General features: G+C 42.4%; 1 protein-coding gene across 3 annotated transcripts; it reads right to left on the bottom strand.

Annotated features, from left to right (window-relative positions):
* Nucleotides 1–210: 210 nt before the first annotated feature.
* Nucleotides 211–18,267, bottom strand: LOC125704821 (kin of IRRE-like protein 1). Of its 3 annotated transcripts, none has more exons than XM_048970886.1 (15): nt 17,710–18,267; nt 10,597–10,746; nt 9,691–9,840; nt 8,816–8,973; nt 7,711–7,861; nt 7,410–7,515; nt 7,181–7,329; nt 6,521–6,648; nt 6,114–6,240; nt 5,906–6,006; nt 4,572–4,764; nt 3,958–4,065; nt 3,407–3,534; nt 2,922–3,035; nt 211–2,000 (listed from the first exon to the last, which is right to left on the bottom strand). In XM_048970886.1, exons 1-15 carry the CDS (start codon nt 17,753–17,755, stop codon nt 1,431–1,433), a joined length of 2,379 nt encoding a protein of 792 aa, XP_048826843.1. In that variant the 5' UTR covers nt 17,756–18,267; the 3' UTR covers nt 211–1,430. The 3 variants fall into 3 exon arrangements, with proteins under 3 accessions (XP_048826843.1, XP_048826846.1, XP_048826845.1); XM_048970889.1 differs by having other exon boundaries at nt 2,922–2,999; XM_048970888.1 differs by lacking the exon at nt 17,710–18,267 and adding an exon at nt 12,168–15,310.
* Nucleotides 18,268–20,139: the final 1,872 nt, after the last annotated feature.

Below are 20,139 nucleotides of genomic sequence, written 5' to 3'. Positions count from 1 at the left end.
ATATTTGAGATATTTCTATCCAAACATTTCTATGCAACTTGGATATTTAACAACAGACGGTCTCAGATAAATTATCGTTAAGGACGATGAGTACTACTGTAAAGTGTTTTGTGTATTAGAACCTTTTCGAACAGCAGAAGTATGTATAGCGTGATGAATGTAAAATTGAAGCAAAGCATACACTGAAAAATAGTTTAACAGGGAAAAAACTTTTATGAAAGATGTGGATTTTATTTATATAATACTGTGAAAAAATAATCACATACCATAAGACATTAGAAAAAATTCAATAAAGTTCATGGCTATGAAAAACAACTGAAGTGAAAAATTATAAACACATTCAGAACAAACATTTCTTTTCTAAACAATAAGGACTTCAAAATAGAGTGCAACTGTGTCAACAACAAGAACAACAACAAAGAACAGAACAGTAATGAAGAGAATATTACAGACAAGTTTTGGTTAAAAAAAACACATTCTGGATGTCCAGATCTCCAACTCCACATAAATAGAGAAATAATGAGTGTTTGGCCTCTTAAGCACCACAAATGTTTATGGGACAGAGGATGTGTTTATATTAAGATGAATGATAAAGTATGATAAATAGCTTTCTTTACCTCCTAAAAAACCTTACTATCTATCCCAAAGACCGCCTCCCTTTCTCCGGTTTAAACTATTTGTTATGTTGCCTAATTCCTATCTGCACATGTGTGCAAAACCCAGTAGCACAACTATTCCAAGCTCATAAGCAGAGAGGTCAAGGAGAAAATGGGGAAGAGTAGAAATGAATAAATGGAGTAAAGACATGATAGAGAGAGAGGGGAAGAGGGTTAGAGATGAGCTGACAGTGAGAAAAAAAGGCAGGATACCCTAGTCCTTCACACAAATCAATCCCAGGACTGACAAATCTTGTGTAATTCATAATAGTTTTCTGTACTTATTTCCTGCACAACGGCTTAGTCGTATGCAGTCCATAGAAGCAGCGGCTGGTTGTACTGTCTAATATTGGCTATTCAGTTTAGACCTAGGAAGAAGCTTGCGGTTATAAAGCATGGACACAGCTGTCAGATTTTGTTCTTGCAAACAGCTTGTGATTTTAAGAATTAAAAATTGCTACCTTTACAAACAGCTTTCAGGTGTTTCTCCTTAGAAAGAGCCCAACATAGAAGAGAACAAAGACTCGTACTCTCATAACTCCCCATCATAATTATGATCTGCTATTATCTGTCACTCCCGCTGACACTTATGTGTGTAACAATAACTATGTGCCACTTGTTCTTATATGCCAAATTCATTAACAAAATTTTGCTCGTTTCCTTCTAAGTGTGGTTCCTACGAATTAGAGATGGGGAATCGACGCACAACACAAAGAACCGGTGAAGGAGTGAAGTGAAGGGGTGCAGCATGAGCTTCCCTTGGCTTGCTTCCCTTCACACGTGGGTCTGCATCCTCTGGTTGTGCCTGTGTTTATAGTCTGAATGTTGTGAGGTGTAGGAGAACCGGCTGGAGCTGCCAAACTTCCCAAATCCAGTCTCTGTCCCCAGACCCGCTGCTGGCCCTGCTCCTGCCTGTGCCCCATACATCTCGTAGGAGGGCCCTCCCTCCAGGGGGGTGAAGCCCAGGCGGTATGGGTACTGGGCCGGGTAGCTGTAGCTATCGTAGGATAGCTGCGTGGAGGGCTCCAGGAGGTTGCAGTCCCTGGAGAACTCACCCATCTGGGGGACTGGGTTGGATGGAGCTGGCTGAGACTGGCCTGCCCTTGTGAAGGTGCTGAACTGGGCATAGTTTGTGTGGGACAATCTGGACGGGGGTCGAGGGTCATAGCAGCCAGCCCTTGCTCCTCCAGTGGCCCCTCCAGCAGCGCTCTCCCCCCCGCTGGCTGCCACAGCCCCGCTAGCGGTGTTGGCAGGCCGGTATTCCGGATACATCATGGAGCATGAGGAGGCCTGCGGCTCTTCATGGGGGTTGGCTCGTACATTGTAGTACCCATTTGTCGGGTCCTGCACAAAGATGAACCTTTTAGCCTGGCTGCCTGGACAACAGTATTCACTAGTCTGATTCAAAGGAGCTGTAGGATTTCTTTGCCAGGAAAGATGTAACTCCTCTCCTCCAGGAAGCACGCAAGTAGCTACTTTGATTGCCCACCCCCACAGCCCAGCCCAAATAAAAAAGTGCGGCAATTTTCTGTCAATGTCTGTGCCTATTTTCACTTCATCTGCTTGTAGTCAATGTTAAATGATGCTGCCTTGTGAAAATGTCTAAAATTATGATGGTTTCTTGAATGCTCAAAACATACAGGAACACGCATAATTTATAGATTATCCTTGATAAAATCTATACAGATAGTATGCATATGGATGTGTGTGTGTGTGGTCCAGGTATACATTACATTGCGGGGACCAAATGTTCCCACAATGTGATAACCTGGTATTTTGACATTGTGGGGACAATTTTCTCAGTCCCCACAAAGGGAAATTCAGTTTTATAAAAATCTGTGACTAAAAATGCCAGAAGCTTTTTTGTTTGGTTACTTATGGTTAAGGTTAGGATTGGGTTGGAATTAAGGTTGCCATTGTTGGAATTAGGGTTTTGCCCATAAAAATGAACGGTCCCCACAAAGATATGTGTACAGGTCTCTGTGTGTGTGTGTGTGTGTGTCTGTGGGGGGGGGGGGGGTTTGCATAGATCACATTTTGGGACACTTCTTCAGGTCCCCATTTGGGTAACCTCAATTTTATAAAAATCTGTGAATGCGATCAGAAAAATAATGGTTAAGGTTAGGGATCGGTAGGGGTTAAGGGTATTGTTATTGGGATTAGGGATTTTCCCATAGAAATGAATGAATAGTCTCAATTTAGATAGGAAGACCAACTTGAGTGTGTGTCTGTGTGCGTGCGTGTGTGTGTGTGTGTGTACCTCACCTTAAGCTCATATTCTCCACAAGTATCAAGTGTGTCACTGCGTAGCTCCTTCTTGAGGTCAATGTCATCCTTAAAAGACTGATCAGAGGGAGAGAGGGAGACTGATGGCAAAAACTACATAATGAAACAGACACACACAGATACAGACAGATGGTGAGAGACAGGGAAGGAGAAAAGAGTCTATGTTAGTTACAAAGTGAGCTTTAGTGATAATCAGAGCAGATATTTAGTATTGGTTAAAATGCAAAGGACTACTTAAGCAGTCATTATTGGAACATTCATAAAAATTAGTAGCAATAGTATACAATTTTTAATTAAAAGAATATATTTAGCAGAGATATTAGTTAAATTAGTAGTAAGCTTGGTGGTATTGGATAACTTGTTTCGGATGGGTTAAAACGTGGGATATTAGCCAAATTGAGTAGTAATGAGGTAAATAATTTGCTTCGATCAGGAAAACATGTGATAAGGTTCTGGATGCTTACTGAATACATGGCCTTGACCACGCGTGATGCTGTGGATAAACCTGAAGAGTCTTCCTCTAGACTGGGAGTTTCCTTGTTGATAGTTTCCACTCTTATATCTGGCTTCCCCAGAATCACCACTCCGCGACCTTGATAAATATTATAAGAGTGTCTCAATGACCTTCAGTCTGAGTATAACAGGATATGTTGCTGTACATTCAACAGACACAACCTTCACTGAGGACTGATACCTTACTCATGCCTATATGTAAAAGGGAATATGAAATGAGGTTTTTACTACATATGACCAAGCAAGTAAGGCATTTACAGATTAGTAGTAATGTGCAAAATGACATTTCAAAATCCATGGCTTTGTGTTGTTTTCAATTAAATGGTTTTGATTGGGTTAATTAACTCTACAACTCTGCTTTCTTCATTCCTATTGGGTCAGACCTGGTTGTGACAGTAATAACATCCCATTCCTCTGTCTGTTTACTCTCTGTGAGCGGTGAGGGTGTTTGACGTGGCACACTGTGCCGGAGCCCAGCTGGGAGCCGAGGCGAAATACTCACTGCCTTTGTGTTGGCGGCAGAGATACAGAACCAGGGCCAGGAGACAGAGCAGAACCAGGATGCAGGATCCCACAGTACCGCCGGCTATTATCCCTACCGGTACTTTCTCTGAGAGACAGATGGAGAGACAGGCAAGGAGGGGGAGTGAGTGGAGAAAGATGCATGCAGTGCACTCACTTATAAAATATTAAATGTGTATCTTCTACAATACAACAATATCAATCAATATTTTGAAATATTTTCTGTTACATTCACTATATACTATTCACTATATAATAACTACAGTCTAGATTTATTAATCAAAGAATAACATACACGAAAGATCTCAAACTGAACATATCAAACACAAAATATTTTTACTTTAAGGATGTTAAGTGTTCCATTTTGAAATGCATTACGATTTCCATCAATATTGACTGATGAGTATAATCAAATCCTTACTTAAGTTCTCAGTTTGTTTTTCTTTTGTTGAATAGAATATAAAAGAGTCACTTAAATTTGAGAGGAACTGTGATATGAATAGATACTATAGTAGAAAATATACTTTTTCTTAAATTTAATGTTTCTGGAACTGGGTGCCATATATTAAAGTCCTGCCCACTAGGAGGCAGTACCGTTCTCCTGCAGGGTGATGATCATGGAGCCAGGTCCAAAGCTGTTCCAAGCCGTGCAATTGTAAGGAGAGTGGAAGTCTGAGTCCATGACACTAGCGATGGAGAGAGTGGAGAGTACCCCCCCATCTGGCAAGGTGGTCTGCTCCACCCTATACCTTTCCTTCTCCCACTCGTCCTCATTCCATGCCCACACCTGGAACAAACACAAAAAAACGGGGTTTTACACACAGTCTACACACATATTACAGTGTGAGGGGTTTAGTGCATAAAATTGCAATTTGTGATAAATTACAGTGTGACGGATGTAGTGGAGTACATAAAATTTAACAAACTGTAGCATAAGGGCAACAGAAGAGTACGTAAAATTACAGTGCCTTATAAACGATGATAGAAGGGTTGCAGTGGAGTGCGTAAAATTCCAGTGCATAATAAGCCACGATACTAGAAGTGCTGTGGAATACGGAAAATTTTAGTGCATAAAAAATGGCATGGGCATGCAATGGAATGCAGAAAATCATTGTGCATAAATAACGGTACAAGGGATGCAGTGGCATGTGGAAAATTATAGTGCATAAACAATATATGGGGGGTGCAGTGGAGTGCATAAATTTACAGTGCATAATAAATAATACAAGGGGTGCAGTGGAATGTGTAAAATTTAGTGCATGATGCATAAAGATATGAGGGGTGCAGTAGAGTGCGTAAAATTACAGTGCATAATAAACAACGATATGAAGGGTGCAGTGAAATGCATAAAATTATAGTGCATAAACTACAATATGAGGGTGCAGTGGAATATGTAAAATTTAGCGCATGATGCACAAAGATATTATTAGTGCAGTGTGTAGAATTACAGTCCATATTTAACAACAACACGAGGGATGCAGTGAAGTGCATAAAATTACAGTGCATAATAACTATATGAGGAGTACAGTGGAGTGCATAAAAAAATAGTGAATAATAAACAATGATATGAGGGGTGCAGTGAATTCCATAAAACTATGGTGTATAAATAATATTATGGTTGCAGTGGAATGTGTAAAATTTAGTGCATAATACAAAAAGATACGAGGGGTGCAGTGAAGTGCATAAAACTATAGTACATACTCAACGATATGAGGGGTGCAGTGGTGTGTGGAGAATTACAAAGCATATTTAACAATGAGACGAGGGGTGCAGTGCAGTACATAAAATTACAGTGCATAAAAAAACCACAGCCCTGTATGGGATAAAAAGTTTGAGGATTAATGGATAATAAACTGCGGCGTGAGTGGTGTAATGGAGTAATTAAAATGACAATGTAATACTAACAGAATTTAGCTAGAGATACTCACAATTTTATCTGGGGGAGGGGTACTGGCGATGTAACACTTTATCTGTCCTCTTTCCCCTCTCACTGCATACTGGATGGGCTCGCTGGAAATGATTGGAGGACCTGGGAAGAAACAACAGTGTTTCTATAGTTCCCTGGTAGTTGTATATTTTTACTGGCTTTTCCTGACGTCTATCACCCTGTTTTCTAAACCCTATTGTTTGACTTACCATTGACCGTGAGAGTGATCTCCCGTTCTCCAACTCCGATTTGGGGTACAATGGCCTTGCAAATGTACTGCCCGGCATCATCTTGACTCACAGACCTCAGAAATAGCTGGTTACTATTACCAAGTACCTGGTCAGGGGACATACAACTATTTCAGGTACAGTTACTTATTATGCATTAGTACCCAGCCTGCTTAGAAGCAGACAAACATACCACAGATCCAGCTCATTATTACTGTTGAGTAGACTGCATGGTTACAGACTAACCTATAGACTATAGCTACAGCACAGTGTTAGTGCTGATTAGACTGTCTGGTTACAGACTGAACACTGATCATTATTACTGCTTTTAGATTTGGTATCGTTTGAAAGGGGCATTTGTTTCAGCTGGTTACATGAAGATTACTGACCACATTGGAGCCCTTCTTGGTCCAGGTAAGGATAAGAGGGGGGTTGCTGGACCACTTGCAGTTCAACGTGACGTCAGAGTCGACATCCGCCGTCACCGGGCTGGGCTCCACTAGCAGAAGAGGGCCAACTGCAGAGAACAAGAATAGGATTGCAGGTAAACGACTGCAGAGATAGGCAAGCAGCCAGGCAGGGCAGGGGAGACTGAATCCAGGATAAAAATCAACCAGAAAAGCCTAACTCACTTGCTCTCAACCTGACAAAGGTGCTCTTTTAGAAGGCACTGGTACATTGCCTATCTCACATCCTGCAAGGATGTTGCTGCTTTCGTTCTGCTGTTTTCTTTTTGGTGTCTGAGTGCCAGTCACACCAGCCGCTCTGAGAGAATTGACTACACTAACAAAGCTAAATAAAAAAAAAAAACAATCTAAAATGTAGAATGAGAAAGCAGATTTTCTGGGCAGACTTCAGTCCAGAAATGCGTGGAAGACACATGGTCCACCAGTCTGACCAGCAGAAGGAGAGGCAGACAAGCACACGGGCGGCCAGGCAGACAGAGAGAGCGGATTTAGCCTGTTGGCAAAACTAACAGCACTCAGAAGGGAAACGGAACAGAAGAAGAGTGGGATAGACAGCAACAGGCAAGCGCACACAAGACTCACAGTGAACATCCACCAGGACGCTGACGTTGGTGCTCCCCACAGCGTTGAAGACCTGGCAGGATACGGGCTCGGTGAAGAGGGAGTGGTCCGCCGTGGTCACAAACACACTCTCCCTGGCGCCCTCCAGGAGAATGCCACCCTTTGCCCACCTGAGGATCACAGTCGAAACTCACGCCCTGCTCGTCACACCCGTATGCGTGTAGGTCTAGACGTGTGAGGGCAGACCAACCTGTAGCTCATAACAGGGGGATTGGCGCTCGCCTGGCAAGTAAATGCGACTCTCTCTCCTTGTAGCACAGAGCGAGGGTCTACAGAGAGTGTCACCGTGGGTTTGTCTGTAGAGTAGTGAGCGGCAGCCAGAAATGAGAACTCCTGCTCAACAGCCAGACACACGCCTACCAATCGATCACCAGCTCATTCATTAAAAACACTACCGATGTACACAGTGACACATGAACACAGTCAGGCACATAATCAAAGACACTCATATGCCGACACAGTCATTCATAAAAACGCAAGTACACACTCACAGTGCACGTTAAGGGACACGGTTGTGCGCTTCCCCGCAGGTGCTGCTGGGTTCCTGGTCACACAGGTAAAGTTGTGACCTGTGTCCGTGTCCACTGGCAGGATGGGCAGGAAACTGCGGGTGGTTGTCCTCTTTCTGTCCATCAGCACCTCCTGCAGGGAGACAGAGAAATTACAACCCTGAAAAGTCACAGGCAGAAAGTAAATATAGTAAAATTACAGAGCAAAGGGTTCCTGAAAGATTCAGCCAGAATGGTTCTCTTATCGACCCAGTGACTAGCCTGTTACTTTTTGTGTGTAGTATGTGTAAAAAAGCATTTATGTGTAAAAATGTAGATGTACATCCATTGCATCCATCTGTTTGCTCTAACTTATCCAGTACAGGATGAGAGAAAGACTCAAGCACATCCCAGGAAGCACGGTGTGCAAGGCAGAAGATACCCTGGATGAACTGCTAGTCCATCACAGCGCACGCAGACACAGGTTAGGGGCATCTAATCTATATATGTTTGGACTGGAGAAGTGAACGAGGTATTTACAGGAAGAATGGGGGGGGGGGGTTCAATATCTGTGGGCAATGCTGGCAAGCCACACTCCCCCATGAGTATATAATGTGTATGCACGATCTGAGTGCATGTTTATGCGGGGGGGGGGGGTATGGAGTATACATTAACTCTGTGTGTATACAGTACGATAAATGGTGTATGTGTATGTGAGTGGGTATACCTATCCTTACGGAGACACAATGTCCCCATAACGTGATAAATATCTGTTTTGTTTCCCTTATGGGGACTGGTTTCCTGGTCCCCATAAGAGAAAACTATATTTTATAAAAATCGGTGACTGCTATGAAAAAACTAAAAATGCAAAAACTCTTGTATTTTGTTTGGTTACTTATGGTTATGGTTAGGGCAGGGTAGGGGTTAAGGTTGTCATAGTTAGCATTAGCATTTTTCCCATAGAAGTGAATGAGCGGGCTCCATAAGGATAGGTATACCCGACGTGTGTGTGTGTGTGCGTCTGTGTACAGTGTGCTGAATGGCATGTGTGTGTGTGTGTACAGTGCACTGAATGGTGTGTGTGTGTGTGTATGTGTGAAAGACTCACCGTGATGTTAAAGTCCCCCTCCAGCAGCATGCCGTCCTTCTCCCAGTGTATGAGAGCAGGTGGTTTGGCCCCACGGGAAACACAGCTCAGGTTGTAGGCCACGCCGGCCCTCAGCAGCACCTGTGGACCCCCATGTATCACTGGGTCTCCTGGGGGAACTGGGGATGGCAGGGGGGGGGGGTTGTATGCTCAGTCAAATGTGCCCTCATATATACAGTATACGCATACATTTACACAGAGACAAGGTAACCCCAGAACATCACAAAAAACAAGAACTCTATCAAATAAACCTCCCATGGCTCTAATTTTTCTGGAGGTTCTGCATTTGTAGGGAAATGATCTGATATCTGTCCCTAAATTGTGGGTAGTGTGTGGCTCTGTGGGTCAGGACTCCTGTGGTCAGCAGAGTCATTTCACCATCAGAGTCCTGAGCAAGACCCGTAACGGCTGCCGGGGCCGTTGGAGCCTGCATTGTACATCACTTTGGATAAAAGTGTCTGCCAAAGAAATAAATGTGAAATCTATACATACATCAGGTCAGCTTCTATGTGGGGGCCTGGGTGTGTCTGGTCCACCTAATTACCAAGGTTGGGCAAATGCCAACCAATCACAGACTCTTTTTTTGATTATTGTAAATAGGAAAGTAGCAAGCCAGAAAAAAATGCTAAGGAAGACTTTTTGAACTCTTACACTCAAACCAAGTCCCCCACACACCTCAGCAATGATTCCTATGGCCCAGCCCCCATGCTACATCTTACAGCTGGAACAGAGCCTGAAGACATTGACAAAGACTTGCTGTTCAGGGACACAGACTGAGGCACGCACGTGCACACAGACGCACATACACACACACGCGCGCGCGTGCACACACTCACTCAGTACAGTGAGCTTCGCTCGCCGGGAACGGAGCGCTTCCTCGGTGGCCTGGCACTCGTACAGAGAGTCGTCCGACAGCTCTGCTGCCGAGATCTCCAGGTCGTGCTGGCCCACCTCCATCCCACGCAGCACGCGGTACCTGGGCCAGGCTGAGGATGGGGGGATACAATTAGCACCTGTACAAACAGGCACGTTCCCACAAACCGATCCATAACAGGGCTGAGGGAGAACAAAGGGATCGTTACTGAATGTTCAGCTAGGCTGCTAGGACCGCATTCAGCCAGCAGGTGGCAGCCACGTCTCTCAGTGCTGAACTCATGATGTCACCCACATTTTTCATAAAAGTATTGAGGCGGATTGCATCATCTCCACAAACCAAGGTGATTTTACTTTCCTATTCTCCCACAAAATAGCTGGGTCTGAATCGATATTAAAAACACACTGCAGACACGTCTTTATAAAAGGCTGGGTAAGTGTGAGCATGTTACAGAAGACATCTTTTCATCGTTTACACGTCTCTGTTCTAAAGCTTCCCCAAAAGCGAAACAAGGCATTCTAGGTCCATATCTGACAGAAAAAAGAAGGATGACGGAGGGGTAGAAAAGGAGGTGGGGGGGATAGATAATAGCATGGAACTGAAGGAAAAAGGACGAGTGGGGGGCCAGGAATCTACCGAGACAGAGATGGAGCTAAAAATGAGCTAGATTCCATATTTATTTACATTAATCAAAAATTGGTCCCTAAATCGTCATGCCAAAAATAAAATTTTAATGTGAAAATGACTCTTTTTTTGAAAACCTGAATTTGCGGGTAATTCGGAACGATAGAGAAATGAAAAAGCAAAGGAGAGTGGGATGGAGGAGAGAGGGGAGGGAGTGAGCTAAATTAGATAGAGATTTTCCCACCTCGCAGGTCATGTCCGATACCCAGGGCGAGGCCGTCCTTGGTCCACTGCACAATGCCCGTGTAGTTGAACACCACGCAGGACAGAACTGCCCTTTGGCCCAGAACCACAGACTGGTCAGCGGGTTCCTGGGAAAAGCGGGCCATCCATACTGGCCCAGTGAGAAAACTACAGTTATACCCACTCATGCGCACTTGGCGTTGCAGTAGCTTTTCTCAGCATCTCAACTGAGCAATTGAGCTCTTTGTTTGACTCTTTTTCTTGAGCGTCAACAGTCCCAAGCCGAAATGGTTAAGTTCAGCCCTCTGACAGCGATACATCTACACCCCTGGAATGTTCTGTGATTTCGCCCAGGCTAGCTGCCTGTTTACACCAGAGCAAACGAGCTGTAATTTTATTCAAACATTCCATTAATCTGATTTTACTCAAACGGCTGAACACTCACAGCCACACACACAAATATTGTCGCCCCGCGATCAGTTACTAAAGATGTAATTAAAACAATCTTGCGTCAAAGAGTAATGTTATCTTCCTACCAAATGTCTTTAACATTTCTGCACTGGGGCCCCAGTTCAACCGCTCTATTGTTTCCATGGATTTTATTTCCGTAAGACCAAGTTTTCTGCCCCAGATTTAGTCCCACGAGGGTCTCTAAAGGGCAAGGTATGCGTCTTTCTGTTCTCAATCAGTAGGGTGATGTAAACAGTTGCAGACCCTGTGATTACTGTACATTGCCTTTACTAATTTAAACAGATACTGTACCAATTTGTTGACCTACTTCAAGGACTCCGGAGCAGCGCTGTTCAGTCTTATCCCACATACTCGACAATGTCTGCCATATTACACTGCGCGATGCAGGAATATTTCCTGGTTTATCTGGTCGCCGCTGTTTGAAATCTTACAATTTAAGGATAAGTTTGCATGGTGACCGTACTACAAGTAGACCATAATTTTCATTACCGCAACAGTCCCAGCAAACCACATTCCACAGTATGAACTTTTCCCATCATTCTACTAGTATAACACACATAGGGGAAAAAATTAAATGCTATGATTATAAGTAATATACAAATACAGTATGGTCCAGGCTGACTTATCAATAAAAGTTAATTAGTGAAAAACTACCAATCACAGTCATTGGATATAAAAAAAAATGTATCCAACATTTGGCTCCCAAGTCTATAATATTTTCTGTGCAAGAACAGTATCCAAACATGTACCAGATAAGTTTTATGCAAAAATATATTTTATACAGGATTTAAGACTATTTTGCTCATAAATTAAACAGACAAAACAATAATTTCAATGCAAATTGTCAATATACATCCATTAGTAAATAAACAGAATTTCACTAAGTACTGCTAAGTAAGCATTTGATCTGACTTCAGTATACTCTATAACTACAGTCACCTCAGTTGATTCATACAAACCTCATAGAACACTATATTCTGTATAGCATTTCATTACTTAGCCGATCCTTTCACTGATAATTTCTCAGTCATCATTACACTTTACTCATGGTCCTAGTAAAGCTTAATGTGGCATCTAGTCACATGTTACACAGATACTCACGGTCATGCTTAGTCATGTCAGTCAATGGACTTGAAAGCCATTTTTACTCTGACCGATTTCCTCTAGTCCAGAGTCAACTGGAACCATGTACATGTAACAATAGTTGTGGACTGTGAAAATACTTTCTCTCTTTGTTATGTCTATTGTTATGACACTGTTGTCTAATCTTGCCATGACAACCACTCTCACGCCTTACTCTTGCTAAGTATTTCATTTCGTTTCCCTTTTTAAAACAAGAGATGAGAATCAGGGAGGGACACCGGACAGTGATTAGAGGGAAAAAAAAACTGAGAAAGGGAGAAAGAGGGGAATGAATAAAAGGAGACGAGAGATATGAGACGGGATCGATCAAGGAGAAGGAAGAGGAGCGGAAAGTAAGGAGAAGATAGGTAAAGCGAAGGGGACAAGCACGCAGTGAACAGGTGTGTGAGGGAAGAGGCATTGTCATGGTAACTAACATGCGATAGGTATGGCTGAGAGCAGAACAGGGACAGAATGGAGATGTTAAAGAGGGAAAGAGGGAACATGCAGTCACTATGGTAACAGAAAAGGAAGGCAACTAAAAAGAAAGGGTACAAATGGCAAAGATTGATGGAGAGAGTCAACAGAAACACAGCAGGTATGCAAGGAACCAGTTAAAAAAAAAAACCCTGAAGCTTATTTGGCCAAGACTGGGTCAAAACAAGAGCAAGACTAGAGCAACACTACGTAAGACTGAAGTAACACTGAGAGAGATGCTCATGGAATCAGAGCGACCCTTCATCTCCTCTCAGGAGACATTCTAGGGGCAATAAACAGACATCAATCTAACAGGCAAATTAGCGGCGTCCAGGTGCCGCCTGCAGAAAGGAGGGTGTCCGCTCTGTCCCTGCACACCACGGCGCTGCCAGAAAGAGGCTAAGGGGTCTGCCCCGTGACTGGAAGGCAGGAAGACACCGGGATGGCCCTGCTGGGTCACACTCGCAGTCAAGGGTCGCCTTTGGGTCGTCAGCGGTACGAGGGAGTGACGATGCCCGGCCAGACAGGGAGGCAAACAATAGGGAGCGTCAGCAAACTGTCCGCGCCGACCAGACATAATCACCCACCTCTTAGTGTCTTGCAGGGTGAGACTCTCACAGTCACTGGCGCTTGTGAACTCTGCTGACCCGCCCTGACTCCACACCCAAGTCAACCTCCTAACCGATGGGTTTTTTATTATGTTTAATAAATTAGGGTTTAAAAGAACGATCTAGATATTACTTATAACAACAGCTAAAAACCACTGATCTTTTAACAAAATTGTTATGGGTACATTTATGCAGCTAAAATGTAAAATATGATTTTTAATTTTTGCACCTCAAATTCTGCACCTCGAGCAATCATATAAATTAGTGCTTGACTTAATTAGGCTTAATCATGAATTATTTAATTCATTGTTCAGTCCACGGACTATTAAATAATCAAAGGAGGCGAAAAAAAGTATTCACAGTAATTTCATTGAGTGGTAGGGAGGCAGTGTCTAGAAAATTCTATGGTAGCCATGCTGCCTTTCCATCCAACCCAGTCTACCTCCACCTCAGACAATACATCCACCCCCACCTTCCAAAGCACTCCCCTGGAACACATACAAATACACCTAAAAACACCCAAAAGCATGAAGCATCCAGCCTTTTAATCCAACCCCCAAATGTCCGTGCCTCCCGCACAAATAGTCTTTTTCCTCACTCCCCTCTTATGCTTTCATTCCCCCCTCCCTTTACCTCTGCAGCCTCTATTTAGTTGCTATAGAAACAGATTTGTTTGAAAATTCAGTATAAGGAGACATGCCATTCTGAAAATTTGACAAAAAAAAAAAATTGGCCCACCCTTTTCCATTTCGCCAACATCTAAAGCTCATTTGCAACAATTTTCACCAGTGAAACAACGGTCACCATGACTACTGTTAAACCACCGACACGCTGATGCAAGTAATAGCGACGGCAACGCCAATGGTGCCTCTAAGGCTACCGGAGGAGCCGAAGACGATGACAGAGCTTTGATACACACTGCCAAACACTGTGCACACGCACAAAGCTGACCACCAGCCATAAGTCACCACTGGGCTTTGTTTACAAATGGAGGGCACTAGTTTAACACGGACACGTTGGAAGCATTTCACCAGCCAGCAACGTGGAACGAAACAATAGTGGGCAGAAAGGCAAAGCCGCAGGTGCTGCAGTTTAGCTCTGGTATCAGCAGTTGATACCAGCACTTTAGATGGTGCAATGCAAGGGATGCGATTAACACTCGCCAGAACTAACCGAAAAAGGCAGAATGAAACTAGACTCGGACCTAGACCTAATACTTCCAGATTACTGAAACACTGTGACAATCCATTACCCAGTTTTAAGGGACAGAAGAACCTAGTCAAGTGGTTTGCATGAAGTAAAGGCTCACTGCACACAACTGCGTTACAGAAATGGTAAACAAACTTCTTACTATGAACATCCATCCATCCGTTTTCCAAACCACTTATCCTTCTAGGTTGCGGGAGGGGTTCCAGAACCTAACCCGGAAGCTATGGGCATGAGGCAGGGAACAACCCAGGACAGGGGGCCAGCCCATCGCAGCACTATGAACATAAACTATAGTATATTATGAAATATTCTGTACGTACGCAACCTGCAGACTGTAGAACAAAGACACAAGAATGCCGTCCCAGACAAAACTTATAAGGTACAATGGGCTTTCCATGCAAGTACATAAAATGCAGTAGAACCCAGATCGTACAGATCTATAAATTATAAGCTTGAAATGTAGACCAAGAGCACCCCAGCACAGATACATGGTAAGGTTCCTTTCTTAGGATAAAATACCATGGATAAGTTAAATCAATATAGGGAAGCTGCTCTTGTGGCAATTAAGGAGGCAGTCCTAAACCTGATGGTTGTGAGTTCAAGTCCCTCAAGGACTATAGCGGTGATACATTTAGGCAAGGTGAACTGCTCTGGTAGCTAAAAGCATCCCACTCTAAAAATGGTTACATTTGTTACTCATTTTGTGTAGCAGCATTATCAAGGATCATGAAATAGCCAAATTCCTGAAATGAGCCAATTTGTTGGTGGGGGAGGGGGGGCTTATGGGACTTTCCAAACAGAATTAAAGCAAAATCCCATCTTTGCACCCAGGCTCTCCAGCACCCTGGCACTTGCCCCCTGCTTTCCGCTTGTACCCTCTCCTCCTCCCTCCTTCTCTGTCCACTGTGACCACCCCATCCCCCACCCGTTTCTCGTGTTCCCCTCTGAAGGAATGCAAAAAACACATCTGGAACTCATTACAGAGATGGGGGGAGGGGAGGAGGGAAAAAAGGGGAAGAGGTCTTGGAAGAAGGGGAGAGAGAGAGAGAGAGAGAGAGAGAGAAGGAGAATGAAAGAAAAAAGAGGTAATGCAGAAACTACAGAGAGAGAGAGAAAGAGAGAGAGAGAGAGAAAGATTTACTGAGGTAGCAGAACGCACCTCAGAAGACAAAGAAGCAGAGAAAGGAGGACTAAACGAATGAGGAACAGAGGGACAGATGAAAGGATTGAAGGAAAACTTCTTAAATCCAGCTTTGTTTGGTTAACACTCTGCATTATTTGTCAACAAATGCAATGCAGATGTGACAGTAAAGAGCTATTATGCAAAATGACTGTATTTGCATTGTAACAGAAACACCAAACACTGACACACAATACAGCAACAGATCTACATACAGTAAAGCCCAACAAAGAAAGTACAGAGGTCATTTTAATATTTAATGAGATGTTTAACACATTGTGTGTTTTCTTAGCCATAGACAGCAGTACTATAAGCATGAGGCACTATATACTGAGTCTGAAACAGTAGGGTTGTGCTGTGATGCTGTGGTATAGGTGTTGGTTGTATTAAGGTGTGTCACTTTCATTGAAATTATTGGATGGCTCAATAATGGATTTGATTTGGTATAAGTACTACTTCAGTTTGCTTGTACAATTTTAATACAATAACATCAAGGTAGCCCTATACAGTTGTATACTGTTGTAATGAATAAGAATTACAGTGTGTTAATGTGTATTTGGCATAATAAAGTTGTATTGGGCAGAATGGTGGTTTACTGGGATTAGTACAATACTGCTGTGTACACAAATTGCTATAGCAGTGTAGTATTAAGGTGAATATAAGCAAAAAAGATGTATATTCTGCAGTATATTTATACAACAGCATTTGGGCACATGCCTGTTTACTGGCTACATTTTTATAGCCAACTGTCAATGGTTTGATTACAGGTAGCCTTTTGGGGTGTGTTCGGGTGGGCTGTGGTTGATACCGCACAACATTATGGTAGATATTCATGCATCGTGTGTGACAAAATACGCTATGATATTTCGAGCAGAATGGTAGAGTCTGGCAGTTTTGCAAGGCACGCTTACAGAAGCCGCTCACCGACGTCTGGCTAATGAAAACGCCCACAAACACATACATCCCGCATCAGTGATCAATCTCAGCACGTTTCCGACGGCAGACACAGAGAGGCGAGCCATCGTGGGAGAGAACTGGCCCGATCAAACAGGTAGCCCTCCCCCGCGTTAATGGGTCGCCACCGCCATGGTCCCTATACCATGTCCTACGGAAACGCCTCTGTGGCTCTTTATGTGCGGCCAAGCGCTATAAGGCATCGCCGCGCCGTCCCATGAATTACCCTTTGTGACAACCGCACTAAACGGTGCTTCGCAGTGAATGCTAACGACCAACAGTGGCATTACCGATTTCCCTTAAATGCTTAAATAATATGGCAAGTGAAGGCGCATCCGCCCCGGCGTCTCCCACCCTTGATCACTGCTGGCTCGGAACTGCCATTTACCTGCATATATTCACCGGCACCTAAAGCCCACACTGAAACAGACAATGGCACACATGACGGGCGATTTCTGAAATGAAGTTAGGGATTCGTTTAGCATCGATCGCCTTCAGTACTGCGTGAAGCCCATTCTCTTAATGTTTTCTAGTCGATTTTATTATAGGCAGGCTATGACTTCGATTGCACAAGCGAAACACAGCAGTTAATGCGATTTACAGGAGCATGTCTGCATGTCTGGAGGGTATTTAGCCCGACTCTATCCACCGATTACAAGAACTTCATTCTCGCTTTACGTTAATATTTAAATAAGGCCATGCAAAGGCCATATCCATCTAAGGCATTTCACCTCGTATGACCAATGAAATCTAATCCTACAGCCCATACAAGCACGATTAATAGTACATACATTCTTTCCCAATAACCTTTCTTGATTGACAAATTACATATTATTCACCGAGGCACATGTAATTAAACAAAACCATAACAAACTCATTCATCAAGCAATACAGAGTGACCATACACAATATAAAACGATCAGATACATATTTTGGTTATTGTTAAATGGCAAAATCTATTAAGAGAAAAAAAAAACTTTCAGGAATTCCCGGCTATTTCAACACTGAATTAGGCTGACAACGGGCTCCAGAGGATCACATGAAAGCGCATGACTATCGTAGCCGACATTAAGTGCAATAAATTCAGTCATACCTTTGTGAAAACTGAACGCAAAACTTAGAAGAAAGAGATTCCGCATGGTTTATCCGAGCTCATCAAAAATCTTCACCTCAGCAAAGTCCTTTGGCTGCCTTCTCGGAGTGGACAGCATCTAACCTTTCCTTTAAGATTTTACCTCTAATAAATAGTTGCGACCCTTTTAATTCGCATGGGCTCTTTTGCCCTTATCGGGTACACATTTACTCTTGTCTTTCGCTTAGGAACAATCCTCCTCCCTTTTTATTCCTGATTTGGTCACCTACGTAGCGGCAGCGCTTGGTTTTGACATTATCCGCTCCTGGCAATAAACGTTCTTTCGGTCTATGTCTCTCCACGGTCTGTAGTATCGGCACCACGGGAACCCCTCCTTTCGGTCATCTTTCCGCCTCCTTTCTCCTATTTTCGCCCCCTCCCCTTTTCCAAGAAAGTCGCGGTTTTATTCGAGTGTCGCTTTTATGTAGGGTGGTGCAGAATGTAAGAAGTCGGTGAATGCCAATGTTTTCAGGACACTTCCTATAAGGCTTTCTCCCCGTGTATCTCTCTCTCCCTCTCTCTCTCCCCCTCTCTCTCTCTCTCTCTTTCTCTCTCTCCCTGTTTCTGGGGAAGGATTCCGAGACACCCAGTTGGTGAACAAGACCTACGATCTATTTAAAAGCGACAATGTATTACTTTATTGTACCACTGGAAATGACATCTGTAAATCACGAATTGTTCATAAAATGACGAATGTATCATTTCTCAACTCGCCTATAACGCATATCTTGTAAAAAAAAAAACATTCACCCTATCTCCAATGATATATATGAAATGTTCTTTTCTCAGTTTTGGAAATATGACCTACGATTCAATAGTACTGTTCAAATCACAGACGCGACGTACTGTGTGAAATATAAATATATATAAAAATAGATCTGAATATAAATCTGAATATATAATCTGTCTTTGTCTTCTGCAGCAATGGCTCCAAATATACCACCATAATAACCAACTGGTTGTCGCCTAGGACTTGTGAACTGAATAGGAAAATTGAAATACAGAAAAACTGTCAACATATAAAAAGTCAAAATGTGCTGACCCTATAGAATATTTTCAAATCTATATATCTGGAAACACCAGAAAATGCTGAATGGATGTATGCAATAGTAAAGGTAAGGAAGGTTGCATTTTGTTGATGTGAGGAAAGGTATTTGACTGAATTTCTTCTTGGATTAAAACTAGTGTTACAGAGTGGGACAGACATAAATTCGGAGATATAGGGCCTCGAAAACAGAAAGGTACTTCACGGAGATGAGAGACATACTGTAATATGAAGTAAAATAAATGTTAAATTAAAAAGAATGAAGGAAATCTGTTGCAGTGTATTACACATGCAGAATGGGGTGCATTTTTCAGTCTTTAAATACAGTATGTGAATATAAATAGTTAAGATGGCTAAACTAATTTTCTGCATTAGATTGGGTCAAGGTTTGTTTAAAGACATAGTCTAAATAGATATTTGAAGGACAGTATTGGGAACAAAGTAGCCGAGATGGATTTACGTTTTTGAGAGAGAATGTAACATTTTGTAAATCAAAACGTCCAAGTATCTATTTGTTCTGTTTGTTATTGTCTAAATACGTATAATGGAGGATTTTTTTCATGCATGGGACGCATTGTATACCAGCTAAATATTGTTTTAGCAAGAGTCACAGTTTCAAAGAGGGGGAAATGTAGAAATGCAGGCTATTGTGGAATTGATGAATGAATATATTCCTTTGAAAGTGAATAAGGGAAATATATATAGTTAAAAACGAGCGCAAGCATTTCAGATTTAAATAATTTTAGATCTTCGGCATATACATAGAAGTCGGCATGAATGAAGTCAAGAGTGATAAACAAAAGCTATCAAAAACAGTTTTTGGTACGGAAATGACCATGAGTGTAGCACCATCTAGTGAATATAACGAACTATTTCACAATGCAATGTGATGCGCAAGTATTTATACACGAACAGATGGATTACAAAATAACAGCATATGAAAAGGTTACATGATTAAATGTTTTGTGTATCTGTAAAATAGATTAATTGTATATTTGTTTATATTAACAATTGATTAAATGTATCATATGCCTCTGCATATAAATTTTACTGCTTGATGACACATGTACTGATGTTTTCTACTAAACAAATATTGCTGCTTTCATTACTAATATATTACTGCGGTTTACACAGCTTTCTCCATTACATTTTTCAGCATATTTATTGGACTGTATATAATATTTCGTCATTTGAACTACTGACTTCGGAAAACATACAGATCATAAGTTACAACCAATTCTGAATGATGACTTAGGCAACTTACCTTCCAATACCGTTTTCTCGTGAGGCTTTGATTTTCAACTCGATTTAAATAATCTCACGAGCGTCAAATTATTTAAGATAAA

Source organism: Brienomyrus brachyistius, chromosome 12 (genome assembly GCF_023856365.1).
Source record: "Brienomyrus brachyistius isolate T26 chromosome 12, BBRACH_0.4, whole genome shotgun sequence".
Classification (NCBI taxonomy): domain Eukaryota; kingdom Metazoa; phylum Chordata; class Actinopteri; order Osteoglossiformes; family Mormyridae; genus Brienomyrus; species Brienomyrus brachyistius.
This window is presented reverse-complemented; position numbering and strand designations above follow the sequence as displayed.